Source organism: Gastrolobium bilobum, unplaced genomic scaffold, assembly GCF_033153095.1.
Source record: "Gastrolobium bilobum isolate Gb01-03AN ecotype WA unplaced genomic scaffold, APGP_CSIRO_Gbil_v1 utg5633, whole genome shotgun sequence".
Lineage (NCBI taxonomy): Eukaryota > Viridiplantae > Streptophyta > Magnoliopsida > Fabales > Fabaceae > Gastrolobium > Gastrolobium bilobum.
In genome coordinates, this window is record NW_026895617.1 from 53,337 (window position 1) to 70,341 (window position 17,005).

Here is a 17,005-nt window from a genome sequence, read left to right on the forward strand (position 1 = left end):
ATTTTATTTAATATCAAAACGTGTCCCAACGTGTCGAAATATGACATTTTTTAGAATTAACGTGTCGGCGTGTCGTGTCGTGTCCCGTGTTCGTGTCCGTGCATCATTGTTTGTAACTAGATCAAAAGGGAAGGTCAAATATGAGATATGTATGATTTTGGAAAAATAGATGCATATGATTACCATTTTGTATAGGTAATCAATCATTTGAGTAATTGGAAGACTGCATGTCTATTATATATTTTGAAGAGCTTGTATGCCATTTTGTAATCGCTAACACTATGACATATGGGAAGAGATGGAATTATGTACAATTGTTATAATCTTGAAGAATATGTTGCAAACATTGATTATGTTAATTTGGTGATATGTATGTCATGAGATAAGTTGTAATATGTTGACGGATTTCAGCCTAAGAGATATCCTTGAAGTATTAGTCATTTGAAATGATGTAATGGCTAGATGCCAAGATTATTATTGTGTACGGATATAAAGATATTGCATATGATGCATGTTGAATTAAAATGGTTAAGTATGGGTATAGTTGAGGTTGATTGTGCTTGAATATGGGTTGAATGACCTCTAGGTGATGCCTTGCTCATATGGAGGGGACCAAATTGCAGTTAGGAAGCTGTCATTTTTTGCCTCAAGAGCTTGCTCCCTATAGCGAGCAGTCCAGCGAGTAGAACAGGGGAGAAAGGTTGATAAGTGTCCAAGACACTATGTTTTTATGGTTAAAAAGAGTTCAAATAATTATTAAAATAGTTAAAAATAGTGTTAAAACAATAAAACAGTAAAACAAAATAAATTATCAACAAATAGAAGATTCTGAATATTTGTTGTTGTTTCAGGTTGTTGAAACTAGAATAACAAAGTGCCAATATGATAAGGACGAGGCAACAGTGGAATCTGCGGAGCAATGGGAAAATAAGAAATTAAATAATAAATAAAATAAAAATTGTAACGCTCGCTCCACTGCTCGCTAAAGCGAGCAAGTGGGCGAGCAGCTCGCAAAGCTCCTAGCTCGAGCGAGCAAATGGGTGAGCATCTCGCAAAAGTCCTCGCACGAGCGAGTAAAGGAGCGACCAGTAACAAGTTCTCGCTGAGTTGCTCGCTTCAGCGAGCTCCTCAGCAAGCGGGTCCAAAAATTAGAAACCCAAATTTTACCTTTTAAATACAACGCGAATAAAGCCGTGAAAATGATTCTGGAACGCGGAGAAAGACGAAGTCAGAGACAAAGACGAAGGCAGGAGCGAAGAGGAATGCTGGAGCGTTGTAGAGGAGAAGGAACGAATGCAATTTGCATCATTAATAGTCTCCATTAATCAAGTTTTACGATGAACCTTATTTCTTTTACAGTTTATTATAATTATGTCTTTATAATTATGAGTAGCTAAATTATTTTAGTAGTTAGGAAGATACAGAACCAATGGGTTCTTAGTTGATGTTTGTTTATTCTTATGAACTACATTCTTGTTTCTAAATTATACAATAAATCTGATATTTATGCTTAGTTTTATTTATGACTTGATCACTCGTAGATAAACATATGAGTCATGTATGACAATAGGGATGTTGATATGTGATTCTGATTGGTTGATTGCTGGAATTTACACGATCTAGGGATAGACTTGTGAATTTTATAACTGTGAGTTCTTGCGTTAATGCTTATTTTATGAAAGAGTACTAAGGGATTAGGCTTTGGATTAGAATAAAGAATTAAATTACCAAGGGATTGAGATTTAGTCAATTATAGAAAGAGCTGTTAATAATTTAATCTTGAATGTAATCGTAAGAATAGGCAAACTCGTTAAGAAACCATTGGGGAAGTTGAATCCTATTTACGCCTTTTTATTAAAAATCTAAACTCAATTTCTAGTATTCTAAATTCTGAATTTAATTTCTAAAATATTAAAAACCAAAAATAGTTTTACAAATTCTGCTTTTAATATAATCACAATATCCTCAAGAAAACCTTTAATGATCGATCCAACTTTGATTAAATAAATAAATTATTGCTTGGTCATCAGTCCCCGTGGGATCGACAACTCTACTTTATCACTTTATTACTTGTACGACCGGTGCACTTGCCGAGTTCGTCAACAAAGGTAACGCTCGGGACTTTTACTCGCTGACTTGCTCGCTACAGAGAGCAGTGGTCTGACAGCACTTTCACACAGTGCAACCAAATGCTCATATATTGAGCTAGAGAGCTTCAAATTGAGTGAGGTTTGAAATCATGTAAAGATAGTTCAATGGCCTTTAATCCTGAAAAGGAAATTAACCATACTAAAGTGAATAATTGACTAAGGAATTAGATACGAATGAGAATGAATAGGTTTAATATTGTTAAAGAAAAAGTTTATTCACATTTTTTATGTATTAACTAAATAAGCTAGCTGAGCTCAATGCCATAATTGATGTTAATACACTGGGTGCACACGAGGTGTTACACACACCATCATTGAATGTTACAACCTGCAGGATGTAATTGAAACATTAATCGGCAATGGAAAGCTCAGGAAATTCATATGGGGCTGCAAACCAAAGTCAAACACCAAAAAGCGGGATAGGAGCCCAAATCATAACAGATATCCCCCAAGAATATAATATGATGACAGAAAAAGATTTAACAGGATGATCGAATACCACCAAAGTGATTGTGATATAGGCACTCAACTCCTCCAGATGATAGAAGATACCATCAGGATTAAAAACCATAACAAGAGGGAACTAACAAAAATGATTCAAGTATTCTCAAAATGATTGCTGGTGATTTTATAAGAGGAAGAGAATCCTAGTCTATATATTTAAAGTTCATAATGACCATAACGGAGCACCGAGCTTATATTCCCTCGAAAAGATGTGTCTCACCAATAAGGATTGACGATGATGATCCAGAAGGTGTAATTCCTAAGCATGACGATCTGTTGGTTATTACCGCTTTCATGGCAAATCTCCAAGTTTGAAGGATATTTGTTAATAATGAAAACTCAACTGATATTATATTTTGGGAAGTATTTTAAAAAATGAATATTCCTAGCGAAAAATGAGCCCATATCAAGGTGTCTTAATAGTTAATAGACATTTTAAGAGAACATATTTCTGCAGAAGAATATTAAAGGTACAATACCATACGGAAGACATAAATTAAAATTTAATATGATTGTTAAATTGATAAACTAGTATATCTTACGAGAAAAAAAAATGATAAACTGAGTAATATTTAGAAGAAAGGTTTGATGTTTATCATGTCGTAGGAGATAAAATTATCTCCTATGCACACATAAAAGTGTGTGGGGCCCATGTGAAGAGAAGAGAGAAAAAAAGTGGGTCTCACATATTTTTATAAGTGTAGGAGATAATTTTATCTCCTATAACACGAGAGATATTAAACCCTTTGAAGAATTATTGTTTGGTGTTAATAAATTCTTCACCATTCAATTTGATGCCATTTTGTCAATTTTTTTATGGGATCATGTCACATGACACACAAAAATTTCCTACACACATTTTGTGGGACCTGCACTTTTTAAAGCAAAAAAAAAAAAAATTACACAATCACTTTTCCTACAACATAACTCGTATAAAATCGTCTTTTTATATATATAATCAACAGGGTGAGGTTGGAAAAGTGGTAAAGTTAGCTTTTGCTTATTAAGACGTCATGAGTTACATTTCTAACGAAAAATAAATGTTTTAAGTTATATGTTAAGTTAAAACACCATGCCCTCTTTGGGTTTGGCCAATTTCGGATTGGCTGAAAATTAATGTTGATAAAGCTGTCTTTCAAAATAAGGCAGTTGGTGGTTGTCTTATAAGAAATAAGGAAGGTGCTTGGTTGGGTGGATTTCAATCCTTTCTTGGCTCTTGTTCCACCCTTTATGCTGAAGTATGGGCTATTCTTCGTGGCCTTGAGCTAGTTTGGCAGCTAGGTCTATCCAAAGTTATAGTTGAGAGTGACTCTTCTCAAACTATCAACTTGTTTTTCCCCTGTGGTAAAGATGCTCGACAACTACCCTTGGTAGTTTGGACTCGAGCTCTTCTTGACAAGAACTAAATTTTTGAATTTTCTTTTGCCAACAGAAAAGCTAATAACTGTGCTGATTGGCTTGCAAAAGCTGCCCTTGCTAAGCCTTTAGGAGTCTACTTCATATCTAGCCAATCTGCTGATCTCCAGAAGTTGATGATGTCTGATGCCCAAGCCTCTGCTATTTAGTGAATTCCTGATAAGGCGGATTGCGGGACAGTGACCATTGTGCCACTGTTAGAAGACAAATTTACCTAAATGCCACGCCAAAAAACAATTTTACCAAACTGCCATGAGGGCAAGTTCGCCCATAGCAGTAGCGAACTTGGTATGCTGATGTATCAACTTCCTGGTGGTGTCAGAGTTCGCTTCTGACACAGGCGACCTCGGTTGAAATTAATGCCTCACCTGCCAGGCCATGTGGCTTGCATGCAGCAGAGGTCGCCTGTGTCAGAAGCGAACTCTGACACCACCAGGAAGCTGACACATCAGCATACCAAGTTTGCTACTGCTCTAAGCGAACTTGCCCTCGTGGCAGTTTGGTAAAATTGTTTTTTGGCATGATATTTAGGTAAATTTGTCTTGGAACAGTGACACAATAGTCACTGTTCCGCGGATTGCTTCCCGTCTTTACTTTTCTTTTTTCCACTACTTCTCTTTTGTTGTTATTCTTTCTTTTCTTGTTGTTAGTTTGGGCTATGCCCCTTTCTTGTATATAAAAAAAAAAAAAAAAAAAAAAAAAAAACCATGCCTATTTATTTCCACATAATATTTTTTCCTAATTCCTTCTCATGTATTGACAGTAGTATTTTACCTAAATTAATAATTTTTATATAAAGGCCCTTACAAACCTAAATTAATAATTTTTATATAAAGGCCCTTACAAGTTTAATTATTTATTTACATTTTAATATTATCATATTATAAATTGACAGAAAAAACAAAAGTTTACCTTGGTAAAAAAATTTAAGCAGTAACTAATATATATTTGAGCATCATTAAAATTGTAAAAAAATTAAAAAAAAAAAAATTGTCACCGCTACTTTCAGTCCCAACCATTCCGTTTTCACGCAGTGCTTCCCAATCCTATAGAACGATAGAAACAACAATCAAATCAAATTCAAAATTGAGTTCTGCTTCTAATGGCGACTCTGAGAAAAGCTGTGATCAACATTCACAGATTGATCAATTCTAACAAAGGCACCATCTCTGCTTCCCCAAACCCCCTTCTCACTCTCAGGTACTCTTCATTTTCTTTTTCACTTGTTCTTCCTTCACCTTTTCTTTCTTTCTTTCTTTTTCTTTTTTAATAATGAAGATTTTTGTTTTTTTGCAGGCCTCTGCTTGGTTATTCAAGGATTACGCCATTCACGTCCCACACACAATCCCTTGAAATTGATTTATCTAACGAAGAAAGCAAAAGGCGCTTGTTTAACAGGTTCCCCCATTTTGACTTTTCTCATTTTGGTTTCTATGATCAAACTTACATCTTTTAAAAGTTCTTTTATTTGATTGATTTCTCAACAGGTTATTATATAGAAGCAAACAAAGAGGGTTCCTGGAACTCGATTTGGTTCTAGGCAAATGGGTTGAGGACAATATCCACTCCTTGGATGAAAATCGGATTAAAGCTCTCATTCATGTCCTCGACTTGGTAATTTATTTATGTTCATCTTCACATCATGATGATTATGACCCTTTCAATTGTTTATGGATTGGATTGAACTAGTTTCATTTTGACTTGATAGAGGGGCCATTTAGGATGTAATGACTGCGATGAGGGATTTTAGTTAAATTTGGGTTCACATTAATTTTCAGGAATTCAAATGCTGAAATTGCTTCTTGGGGACTATTTTATGATTTATAGCATATTGAAGAATTTTTGTATACCACAATCTGCCCTGATTGTTGGACGAGCGTATTTTATAAAAGATGTTCACTGTCTTCCCTTTCTACAAATGGAAATTCTCAATAAAAGGGTTACATGATCCTTATTCCTTATAAAAAATTATGAATCAAATTGTTCACTGACAGATTCTATAAAGTTTGCTTAAGATCATATTTTCACTTTGATCAGCTAGAGAAGTTTGTTTCTGTCGGTGATATCTTATCAAACTACATCTAGGAAGGCAGGATAAATTAGCTCAAGTTTTTTTTTTTATCTATTTTTAGACTTGAGAGGATGAACCAAAATCAGTTAACTGGCATGAAAAGAGTTTCAAAGTCCAAAGCAAGAGCTGTTTGGTTTAGAACAACTTGATATTTAGTATGATTGCAATGCTTTCTGAAAATTTAAAACTTAAAGATCTTTGATAATATAAATAGCCTAATCGATAATATCATAAATTTGGGAGTTCATCTGTGTATCAATTTAAAAGGGGAAGGAATCTAGCTACAAGAATTTAGGTGTTTTAGATTTGTTCTGTTATTGCTTGAAATGGATTTCATTCTCATCTGTGTAAAGGGCCAGCAAAATTTTTCAGTACAGCAATACTTGAATTCAGGTTATTTTGCTTGTTAACCATTGACGTGCACCTTCTTTAAGAGAGGATTTCTATGCATAGAATCTTTTGAGTGCAAAGTGTAGTATTTTCCACTCTTTTGTTTTTTATACGAAAAAGGATGAATGGTGATTTGCATCGTTGCTAGTTGTTGAGAGTATCTAACATTTGGTGCGACTGAAACTAGCCAACTTTTACATATCTGTGATCCAAACTAGATCATCCGAGTCTGTAAATTTAGAAGAGTGGGTGAGAAATCATGTCCGACGATGGTTTTCTAAGAAGATTTACCGGGCCAAGTTCTGATTGGAAAAGAAAATGAGATAGCAACTAGATGCTAAGAGTTTGAGACAGTTCGGTTGATTGACTTGAGTCACTTCACAATTCTATTCCTACTCTGCAGGAGAATCCAGATTTATGGAAGTGGATATCGGGGCAGGAGCAACCCCCAGAATCAATTAGCATAAACCCAGTGAGTTTCATTTTATTAATTAAATGATGAAATTCCAATTTGGTTATTTGGTTGATTTTGTTTTTCTTTGGGATACATTCTGATGCCAGCAGTCATCTGTTGCTTAGGTCTTTGCTGCAGTGCGGGAAAGAGTTATGAAAAACCTTGATAGCCATTCTGCTCCTGAAGCAAGAGCAACACCTGGCCAACCATGGGTAAGAGGCTGGGATGATATTAAGAAAGGGCAGGATGGTCCTGTATCTGGAAATCAGTAGCTTGAGATTGAACAATCTACTCATCTGTAACAATGAATGAAATCTGGTCCACCATTTTTGTCATTATAAATAACTAAAATAAGGGCCGGATAAATGCAATTTAAAGGTTTGTATTAGCTACTAGAGACCAGTGAAAGGGGTTTCAACATAAAGATTGTGACATTCTAGGAATCTTTACTCTTCGTCTGTTTTATATCTATTAAGTTTTCTGTTGAGTGATTACTGATAAATATATTGTAACTTTTTTCTTTTAGCCATGGAACATATATTGTAGTTATAATTGCTTGACTCTGAATTTTATTTTTTGTGTGTGTTGGGAGGGGAGGGGGGAGGGTTCCACCAACGCGAAATTCATTTTAGTTCCTGTTTTGGCATCAGTGAAAAGGAAAGGGGAACGGATGGTTTCATTTGTTCGAGACCCGGAATTTTATTAGGAAGCAAAACAAAAAAGATTGTTAGATATTATTGTATCTTAGAATGTTTTAGAAGTATCTGAATTATTTTTTAAGATTGGTTTCCATATTTCCTTATATTTCATGGTTTGTTTTCTTATTTAATTAGGACTAAGAATATAGTATTAGAATAAATGGGAGTTAAGCCATTAGGATTGGTCTAGTGGGGAGGGATTTGGATATGTTATATTAGGTTATCTGTTTAATTCTCACTTGTATTAAAAAAAAAATAAAAGAATAAATGGGGGTTAACACTAAATCTATATTTTGTGTGTGTGTATTTTTTTTTTTCCCTCATCTTTGTTTGCTCCCGATTTGTCTTTGTGAGTTTTGCTCGAGATTTTAGTATCATGAGTTTTGCTCTGTTGAGATTTTGGTATCAAACACTTGTTTTTCGTGCGTACTTGCTGTCGTTTCAGCCTATCTTTGCATAGCGCAGTTCCATTTTAGCTAATTTTTATGCAGATTGCTGTGTTTCAACTTATCTTTTCACGTATTGGCTCTGTTTTTGTTTGTCTTTTCGTAGATTGTCTTTGTTTTAACTTGTCTTTTTGGAGATTCACTTCGTTCCATCCTATCTTGCTGCAAACTAACTTCATTGCAGCCTATCTTTCCATAGATTGATTAGCTTAGTCCTAGATGCAATTTGGCCCCCGCCTCTAGTCTCATTTGTAGTCTGGTCCCATCATCATACCCTGTTTGGGTTAAAGTTTGATGAGCTTTAACTGAATTAGTGTTAGAAAAAAAATTGGGAATGGTTATAGTTACCACCAATTGAGCCTCACCAAGCTTACTCTCTGTTTGATTATCCTGAGATCAGATTTAGATCAATGCTTGTTAATTTTTTGAAAGAGATAGTAAAAATGGTAAACCTAAATTGGTGGTAAGTATCATCATTTAATATTTAGGAAATATCTAACAATGTCAATTATTTATCATAGAATACCTTAAACTACGTTAGATGGTTTGTTGGGATTGGTTTCATTACTTTTTTAATATTTCATATTCCTTTTCTAATGAAGATATGGAATCCAATATTAATCTAAACAAGAGTTAGTGCTTGACTTTTGTAGCACATCCTTTACACTGATTTTATTATGAGAAAAATGTTTATCCTTTTAAATAGCACAACTTATATCTTTTCACTCTTACAAAAAGGTGGGATTTACACCTTTATTTTTTTGTCAACTCTCTCTCCTTCTTTCTCTATCTTTTTCTCTCTCTTAAAATGACACAATTTTACATTTTTTAAAATGATACGCACTTTTCCCTTTTATTATTTGGAGTATCTCTTTCCTTTATCTTCTTTTCTTACCTAAATCCTTATAATTTCAACAGGAAAGAAACAAATGTTCTTAATATTCTTTTCCCCCTTTTCGTTATTGTTATGGGTTTACATTTACAGTGAGTATTACATTCTAGAGCCTTCGCTTCCTAGATTTGTTTGTGGATTTGTTATCAAACTAACTGCTTTTCATTTCACGCCTAAAATATTCCCATATAAATACTCATTCTTATCAGAAATGTATCATTGTCCGTTTTGTTTTTCTATTTTCCTTTATGTTTAACTACTAATCTGCTTCGATTCATTCTATTCATAACAAACCAATGAGTTACCCTTTAAACAAATCAAGAAGGCCAAGATACATACGCCTGGGATGCTAAATAAACCAGAGGTTTTTGACCCGACTCATGAAGGTCTGAGCTTACATGACTAAAATTAATTGTTAGAATCAGGCTTGGACTTGTATAAAAGCTAATTTAATAAAAAAGCCTCAAACTCTAACTCAAAAGCTCGGCCTTAGAGTCTCTCAAGCTGGCGTAGTATACTAACTTTTATTTTTATTTTAATTTTTTATACTATTCATAATAGCCCTCTCTTTCTCCTCAACCTATTTTATCCCAATTTATTGGTTAAACAGATTTTTTGAAAGATTTTGTTCTATATTATGTTGTTTGGATATACATTAAATTTATGAATCTTTGTGGAATTATTACTGTTGTTGATCGTATATTTTGTTTAAATGAAAGTTTGTTGTCTTATTATTTTTTAACAGGCTAAATCAAACTTTTATTTTTTGTAAATAAGACAGGCTACAGCCAATAATTCTATTCATAACAGGTAACATATTAGGTCAGACTGATACTTTTAAACACATGTTTAGCCTTTTAAGACCAAAGCACAGTCTGGCTCGACCCGTTAACACCCCTAGTGATACGCCTATATAATTATAGAGGATTCAGTCACAGGACTAGTAACTTTCATTTAATTGTGAACCTAATTTTACTTTGGTCCGAAATGGAACTTTTGTGCATGACAATTCCTCAACACCATTTCTGATATGAAACAATTTTTTCTGATTTTGTGTTTTAGAAGAGTTTTGAGAATCAGAATTACAGATTTTATCAATGGTATAAAATAACAAATTGCAATAGATTTTAATCAAAATGCCAATATTTCATATTTAAAAAAATTATCTAAACAATTACAATATTTTATTGTGTAATTTGTTTTACAACAAATGCTAAAATATAGTTTTAACCATTATTTTTCGTCATCTTCTCAATTCATTTTTTTATTTCTCATTTCCTTGACCACTTTATTTTTTAATACCATATTATTACCTTAATATTAATTATTCAAATGAATAAATAAATACATATACATAAGTCACATGACTCAAAGGGGGTTTATTGGATTAGGATTTTAAAAGATTTTTTTTGAGATAAAAAATCTTATAAATTTTAAAAGACTATTTAGAATTGAAGGGACTTTAAAGACTTTTTTAAAACACTATTTTTACAATCAAGATTTTATAAGATTGAATTTTAATAGAATTTATAAGATTTAAAAGGACAATATGAATCTATAAGATTTTAAAAAACCATTTGAATAACCCAATGGGTGCAGCTCAGTTGGTAACTTGGCGCTGAGTTAGTGGGATTGGATATGTGTTCGATTCCCGCTGAATGCATTCTTGGGGAGGGGGCTGAACCTTTAGCCATCACTGTTCCCCGCACTCCGGATTAGTCCCATAGCCGGCTCAAAGAGTCGAAGCTCGTGGGGATACCGGAGGGAGCCAACTCGTCTCAAAGAGATAATTAGGGTTGGGTAACTCCAAAAAAAAAAAAACCATTTGAATTTTTAACAAACATTCAAAATTACAAGAGTCAATAAAAAAAATAACAAAGAAATGAAATAATATTAATAAAAAAAATTAAAATCTAATATAAATTTCTCAATCAGTAAAACGTAATACAAATTTTAACAAACATTCAAAATTACTAAGCAACGGCTCTCCACATATCTAAAGCTATACTAGTCATTGATGCAAAATTATATGGAAAGTAGACTTTCAGGAAAATGCAGAAGTTATCTGCTATATTATCATTCTTCAATAATCAAAAAGTCTTCTTTTCACATCCTTCTAACAAGCCTTTTAATCAGGCAATACAAAAAGTAACTGACAATAAAGGACCATCAATGGTCTTAAAACTAATACAAAACGGAAATAGCCATAAACTAAACATAAAGTCATGCAAACTGAAACGTCTGCAATTATTAAAATTATAAAAGGCCTTAAAACTGAAACGTATTCAATTATAATAACTTATGGTGACTCAAGTGCATCATCCTCCCCTGCTACGAAAAGATTTGCCCTTGAATCTGCGTCAATAGTCAACTTCTTCATGTGGTAATCCAGGCGGCAATTCTTCTGGCATTACATCTGCGAATTTTGCCAGTTCTAAAATTTCTGACTTGGACAGCAAAGAATTCTTTGCTTCCTTCCTCCAATCTGAAGGTGCTAGTTTAATAAGGTGGCCATCCTTCTTAAAGGTGTAAGTATTTTTTAAACCATCATGTTTTGTCTTCCTATCAAACTGCCATGGCCTGCCTAATAAAATGTGACAAGCATCCATAGGAATGACATCGCACCATACTTCATCTGAATATATTTTCCCAATTGAAAAACACAATAGGCATCTTTTGGTTACTTTCACCTCATTCCCTTTTTTTAGCCAAGACAGCTTATACGGTTGTGGGTGTTCTTCTGTTTTCAGCCCCAATTTTTCTACCATAGTGGTAGAAACCACGTTTTCACAACTCCCTCCGTCTATAATCACACTGCATACTTTTCCCCCGCTGGTGCACTTGGTGTGGAAAATATTGTGTCGAAGCCATGTTTCATCATTCACTATATCCACATTCAAGACCCTCCGAACGACTAGTGATTCTCCGGTATCAGCATAGACAATCCCCACCTCTTCAGATTCTGCTTCTTCTTGTTCATCGACATTGTCATAGATTGGTTCTTCATCAAAAATTGGAGCCTCTGCAAATGTCACAATCTGTTTATTTGGACAATCTGCAGCAAAATGTCCAATTCCTTGGCACTTGAAACATCTCTTCCCTGCACTACTTCCTTTACTCGACCTTTCCTTGTTGGGAATATTTTTTTGAGGCGTAGAACCCCTTTCCGCAGGTGAAGTTGCTGATGAACTCACTGATTTAGCTCCGAATTCCTTTCTAGGAAATCTTGATTGAAACTTCGAACGGTCACCCTTTCTTTTACATTGTCCTTCCACCTTCAAGGACAGTTTGCACACATCTTCATAAGACCAATACTGTTGTAAGTACACAACATCAGAAATTTCATCCCGCAATCCACCTAGATATCGAGCAATCACTTGTTCATCTTCTTCGACCATGTCACAACGCATTCGAAGACGATCAAATTCAGTGGTGTATTGTTCCACCGTAAGATCACGTTGCCTGAAATTGTGATACTCAATAAAGGCCTCTTGTCTGTATTGAGCAGGCAAAAATTTGTGCTGCAACAATTTCTTCATCTTGTCCCATCTTTGAATTTTAGACTTTCCGTCTCTGATTCTTTGTTTCTTGACATGGTCCCACCAGATTGAGGCATGCTTCCTCAATTTGATTGCTACTAATTTCACCTTTTGCTCATCTGTGAGGTTTTTTAAATCAAAAACCCTCTCAACGGTGTGTAACCAGTCGATGAATACATCAGGGTGAGTTGATCCCTCAAACTCTGGAATCTCAATCTTCATCCCAAAATTGGATGTGAAGGGTTGATCACCGGTTCGACCTCTCCTTGGTCTTTCGCGGTTCCAAAATGGATTTTCGTCCTCCTCTTCCTCTAGAGATGACAGTTCAGATTCCTGTCTCCTTTCTGACCCGTGCAACTGTGCCTCTGCAAGCAGTTGTTGGAGTTCTTGGATCCGTCTGTCCTTTTCCTCAATTTCAGCATCTCTCGCATCAGTATAATAATCGTCATCGGTAGGTTGACCGCGTCCTCTGCCGCCACGACCTCTTCGTCCACGACCACGACCACGACCACGACCTCCGCGATTTTCCTGCTCAGCCATCTTTAAGGCAACCTGAGCTCTGATACCAAATGATGCAAAATTATATGGAAAGTAGGCTTTCAGGAAAATGCAGAAGTTATCTGCTATATTATCATTCTTCAATAATCAAAAAGTCTTCTTTTCACATCCTTCTAACAAGCCTTTTAATCAGGCAATACAAAAAGTAACTGACAATAAAGGACCATCAATGGTCTTAAAACTAATACAAAACGGAAATAGCCATAAACCAAACATAAAGTCATGCAAACTGAAACGTCTGCAATTATTAAAATTATAAAAGGCCTTAAAACTGAAACGTATGCAATTATAATAACTTATGGTGACTCAAGTGCATCAGTCATCCATGCATTAGCTCTCGTTCCTGCTCTTGGGTTTGAAACATGGATTGAAAAAAAAAATTATTTGGTATCAGAACTATGCATATATGATTATAAGACCCAATTATTTTTATTTATTAAAATAATTTTTAATTTGCATATAGAACCTAGAGTTCATGATAAAATTTCGTTTAGAATTTTTTGCAATTGATATTGGAAATATTGGGATTTTTATTCTACATGATGAGAGTTTTCTAACCATTTATCATATGCATGTTTTCATTGAGTATTCTAAGAAAATTTTGAATCTAAATTTTTGGATTTTATTACATGAAAGTTTAGAAAATTTCACAAATTATTTCAATCGATACATTAAAATCTTAAATTGCTTTGGAAATTTTGAAAAACAAGTGTTTAGTTATCTATTGACACAAAGATTATTGAAATCGTTTACTATAGCGAAGGAATTTCGTTCATGAATGTATTGTTACGAAATATAGGGTTTATATTTTGAAAGTTTGAATATTTCTTTAAATTGATCTTGTTTCATTGATGTAAAACGAAAATTGGTTTGAAGATTTTAGTTCCCCTGTTGTTTTCCCATTGTTTTATTTTGTTTTTAATATAAAATCATACCTTTTTGTGCTAAGAAAATTGCGACCCATAGCTTAAAAAATCATTTTTTAAACTTCACAAAGCTCTAAAAAAATATATTGTTTTTGAGATGGATTATATTAGAATCTTGTTGATTTTTTGTTTCTAGGTTGTTTTGTGATGAAAATCGCTCAAAAGTCTGCTATTTTTGAGCTTTGACGAAGCTCCCATGGCGGAATCAGGTTTCGAGCGGGTCAACCCGCTAAAAAAAGAAGAAGACACTGCAATAGGAAATCTCAAGAAATCCTAGGGGTTGGGGTGAGATTGTGAGAGAGGAATCCTATTAATATTTCTCACTAAAAAGTCTCATAAAATTCACATCAATTGAAAATCCATTAAAATTGTCAGATTTTTGAATACCAGAAGATTATTTTTCCTTTGTTTAAAATCCTGATTAAATAGCAACGGATTTGGATGAACTTTAAAATAATCTTATAAAATCCTAATCGAATACCACGTGACTTTTTTTCAATCCTTTAAAATCCTAATTGAATACCAATAGATTTTTTGTCCAAAAATAATCCATTAAAATCCTTTGAAATCTCAATTCAATACACCCCCCTAAATTTCCATGATATCACAATAATTTAAAGCAAAAATAATTGATGTTGCATTGAACAAAAGTATGACAAGTCTCCAATGTATTTCAAATGTCTTTTAATTCGTCAACATCATATCGGGGGCAAGTGATTGTCTCTAGTTAATTGGTTTTCAATATTTTTCTTAATAATGTTTATTTCAATCACTTGATTTGAGGGCCTCTCATCATCTACTGTTGTATATGTATGGGTTGATGCTGCAATGCTGAGATTCGCATAATGTGTTAAATTTTTGTTTGTTATCTGGTGATCCCTAATAAAGTTATGTACTGAACAACATGCAATCACAACGAGAGCTTGTTTCCAAAATGAAAATGGAGGCATTTTACACAAAACTGGGAACCTATTCTTCTAAGCTCCAAATGACCGTTCGATTATATTTCTCAAAGAAGAGTGCCTATGGTTGAACAACTCCTTAGTTGATCTGGGTTGATTTCGTCTTTCTCTATAGTCATTCAAATGGTAGCGCTCTCCTTTAAATGGTGTCAAATAACCATCCCTAGTTGGGTATCCAGAATCAACGACATAAAATTTGCTTACATGTTAACAAGAATTTACGAATATATAAATTGCAATAATAATAAGGACAATCAAATGTGAAACTAAAGAAAAATATCATTCACATTGTTGTACAAACCCGACCAGTCCAACCACGTGAAAATTTAAAAAGTATCCTCATCATAGTCATACGAAAAATTAAAATTAAAATATGGTCTTCAATGCCATTAAACAAGATAAAATTAAAAAGTTGCAACACAATTTCATTCATTTAAAAATTTATAGGAGTGAAGATCTCCTCTCAGGTGGAGCCTTTATAAAGGCTACTCTCCATGCTTGGCTCTCAACTATTCGATCAACTGCTTTGCGGTACGCTTCATTCTCCAATCCCACCATGTCATTCAATACATCCATTGCAACCTCAACTGAGTATGGATCCTCATTCACTTTTGTAGTAGCAGAATTAGCAAAATTATGGTGGCATTGGTTTTGTCTAATCTTAACCAGATCTTGAATAGCTTGACATGCCATTGCAATATCTGTATTCTCACTACCTCTTCTACGCTTTGCATTTGGGCTCATATCTTGTCTATGTGGTAAAGGACTGGGCGTCTCATCAGTATCATATGCAAATAAATCTTCATTAAGCATATGCTCATCTTTTTTATATTCTTGTCTATGTAGTACAGGATTGGACGTCTCAACAGGAATATCAATATTATCACCATCTCCACTTGAAATTTGGTGTTTCTCAGCATTTTCTATGGCATTATTTCCAATTGCATAAACATCCCCAAATATCTCAACTAACTGTTCCCAATAAGGAAAGCCATTCTTCCGAAATTTCTCCCATTGGGGATTGTCCTGTACAAAGATTTACCTAATTTTGTTTAAAAAATCAACAAATTTATAAGAAATCATAGGGGACACTATGTTAAAATTACCTTAATGTGGACATCCCATAAAGATGCATCCTCGGTTGTAGCAGTTTTCAAAACAGTGTTCCAACCAAAACCAGATATGCTTAGTAATTTCTTGAAACTTGAATATTCTTGTCTAAGTTTATTCATCTTGCTTTTCAGTTGATTTTGTGTGTAATCAAGCCCTGTTTGTTGTGTAAATTCATCTTTAATGCTTTTCCATGCTTTCTTACTGAAGGTAGTTGTTGTTTTATTCCTTTTTTTTATTTCCTCAACCATCAAATTAACAAAAAGATTTGTGTTTTTATCAATCCATTTTGTTGTGAAGCCTTCGGATGTCATTCTCCTTATTGATAACATGTCAGAAAATAAACCATAACACATCAAATTAGAAATGCACATACTCAGCCTAGTGAATAATGGTCTAAGAAGCAACGTATAATCCTTTACCCTTTTCCCAAACTGTATAGCTTCTCAACGTCACATACAACACAAAACCAATCAAATTAACACATCATTCAGTAATATTTGATTACCAAAACACCCGTGAGGAACGACTCAGCCACATGTAGCTTTAGAATTCAACTAATAATACATCAAATATACTTCATTTATCATTTAATTAAACATGCAGTCTAGTTCATATGCATTCACCAACTCATCTCAAGCAAATAGAGCACCACTATAGCATCCACAACCCTAAACCCAAATCAAATTAAAAAAAATCAAAACAAATACAAAGATTAAATCGACCCCTGTCAAAAAACCCAAAACAAGAAATCAAAATTCATCAAATAAAAATTGAATTAGAGAGTGGATTTACCTGGAATCACGGTAGAAAAATGAAGCAAAGCAAGAAACAGCAGTGGAGAAGAACGAAATAGAAAAGCTGGGACAATATGGGAGAAGAGAAGGAA

At 34.0% G+C, this 17,005-nt stretch overlaps 2 protein-coding genes across 2 annotated transcripts; one reads left to right on the forward strand and one right to left on the reverse strand.

Moving 5' to 3' along the window:
* The first annotated feature begins 5,086 nt into the window (after positions 1-5,086).
* Positions 5,087-7,514, forward strand: LOC133284625 (succinate dehydrogenase assembly factor 2, mitochondrial). Its single transcript, XM_061481691.1, has 5 exons — positions 5,087-5,270; positions 5,367-5,468; positions 5,558-5,684; positions 6,935-7,003; positions 7,111-7,514. The coding sequence occupies exons 1-5, from the start codon at positions 5,173-5,175 to the stop codon at positions 7,255-7,257; spliced, it is 543 nt and encodes a 180-aa protein (XP_061337675.1). The 5' UTR covers positions 5,087-5,172; the 3' UTR covers positions 7,258-7,514.
* Positions 7,515-11,381: 3,867 nt separating this feature from the next.
* LOC133284518 (uncharacterized) lies at positions 11,382-13,100 on the reverse strand. The gene has a single exon (XM_061481550.1). The coding sequence runs from the start codon at positions 13,098-13,100 to the stop codon at positions 11,382-11,384; it is 1,719 nt and encodes a 572-aa protein (XP_061337534.1).
* Positions 13,101-17,005: the final 3,905 nt, after the last annotated feature.

Coding starts and splice junctions, on each gene's coding strand:
- LOC133284625 (XM_061481691.1), top strand. CDS start 5,173: ATGGCGACTCTGAGAAAAGCTGTGATCAACATTCACAGATTGATCAAT. Junction 5,469..5,557: donor AAAAGGCGCTTGTTTAACAG/GTTCCCCCATTT, acceptor ATTTCTCAACAG/GTTATTATATAGAAGCAAAC. Junction 5,685..6,934: donor TCATTCATGTCCTCGACTTG/GTAATTTATTTA, acceptor CCTACTCTGCAG/GAGAATCCAGATTTATGGAA.
- LOC133284518 (XM_061481550.1), bottom strand. CDS start 13,100: ATGGCTGAGCAGGAAAATCGCGGAGGTCGTGGTCGTGGTCGTGGTCGT.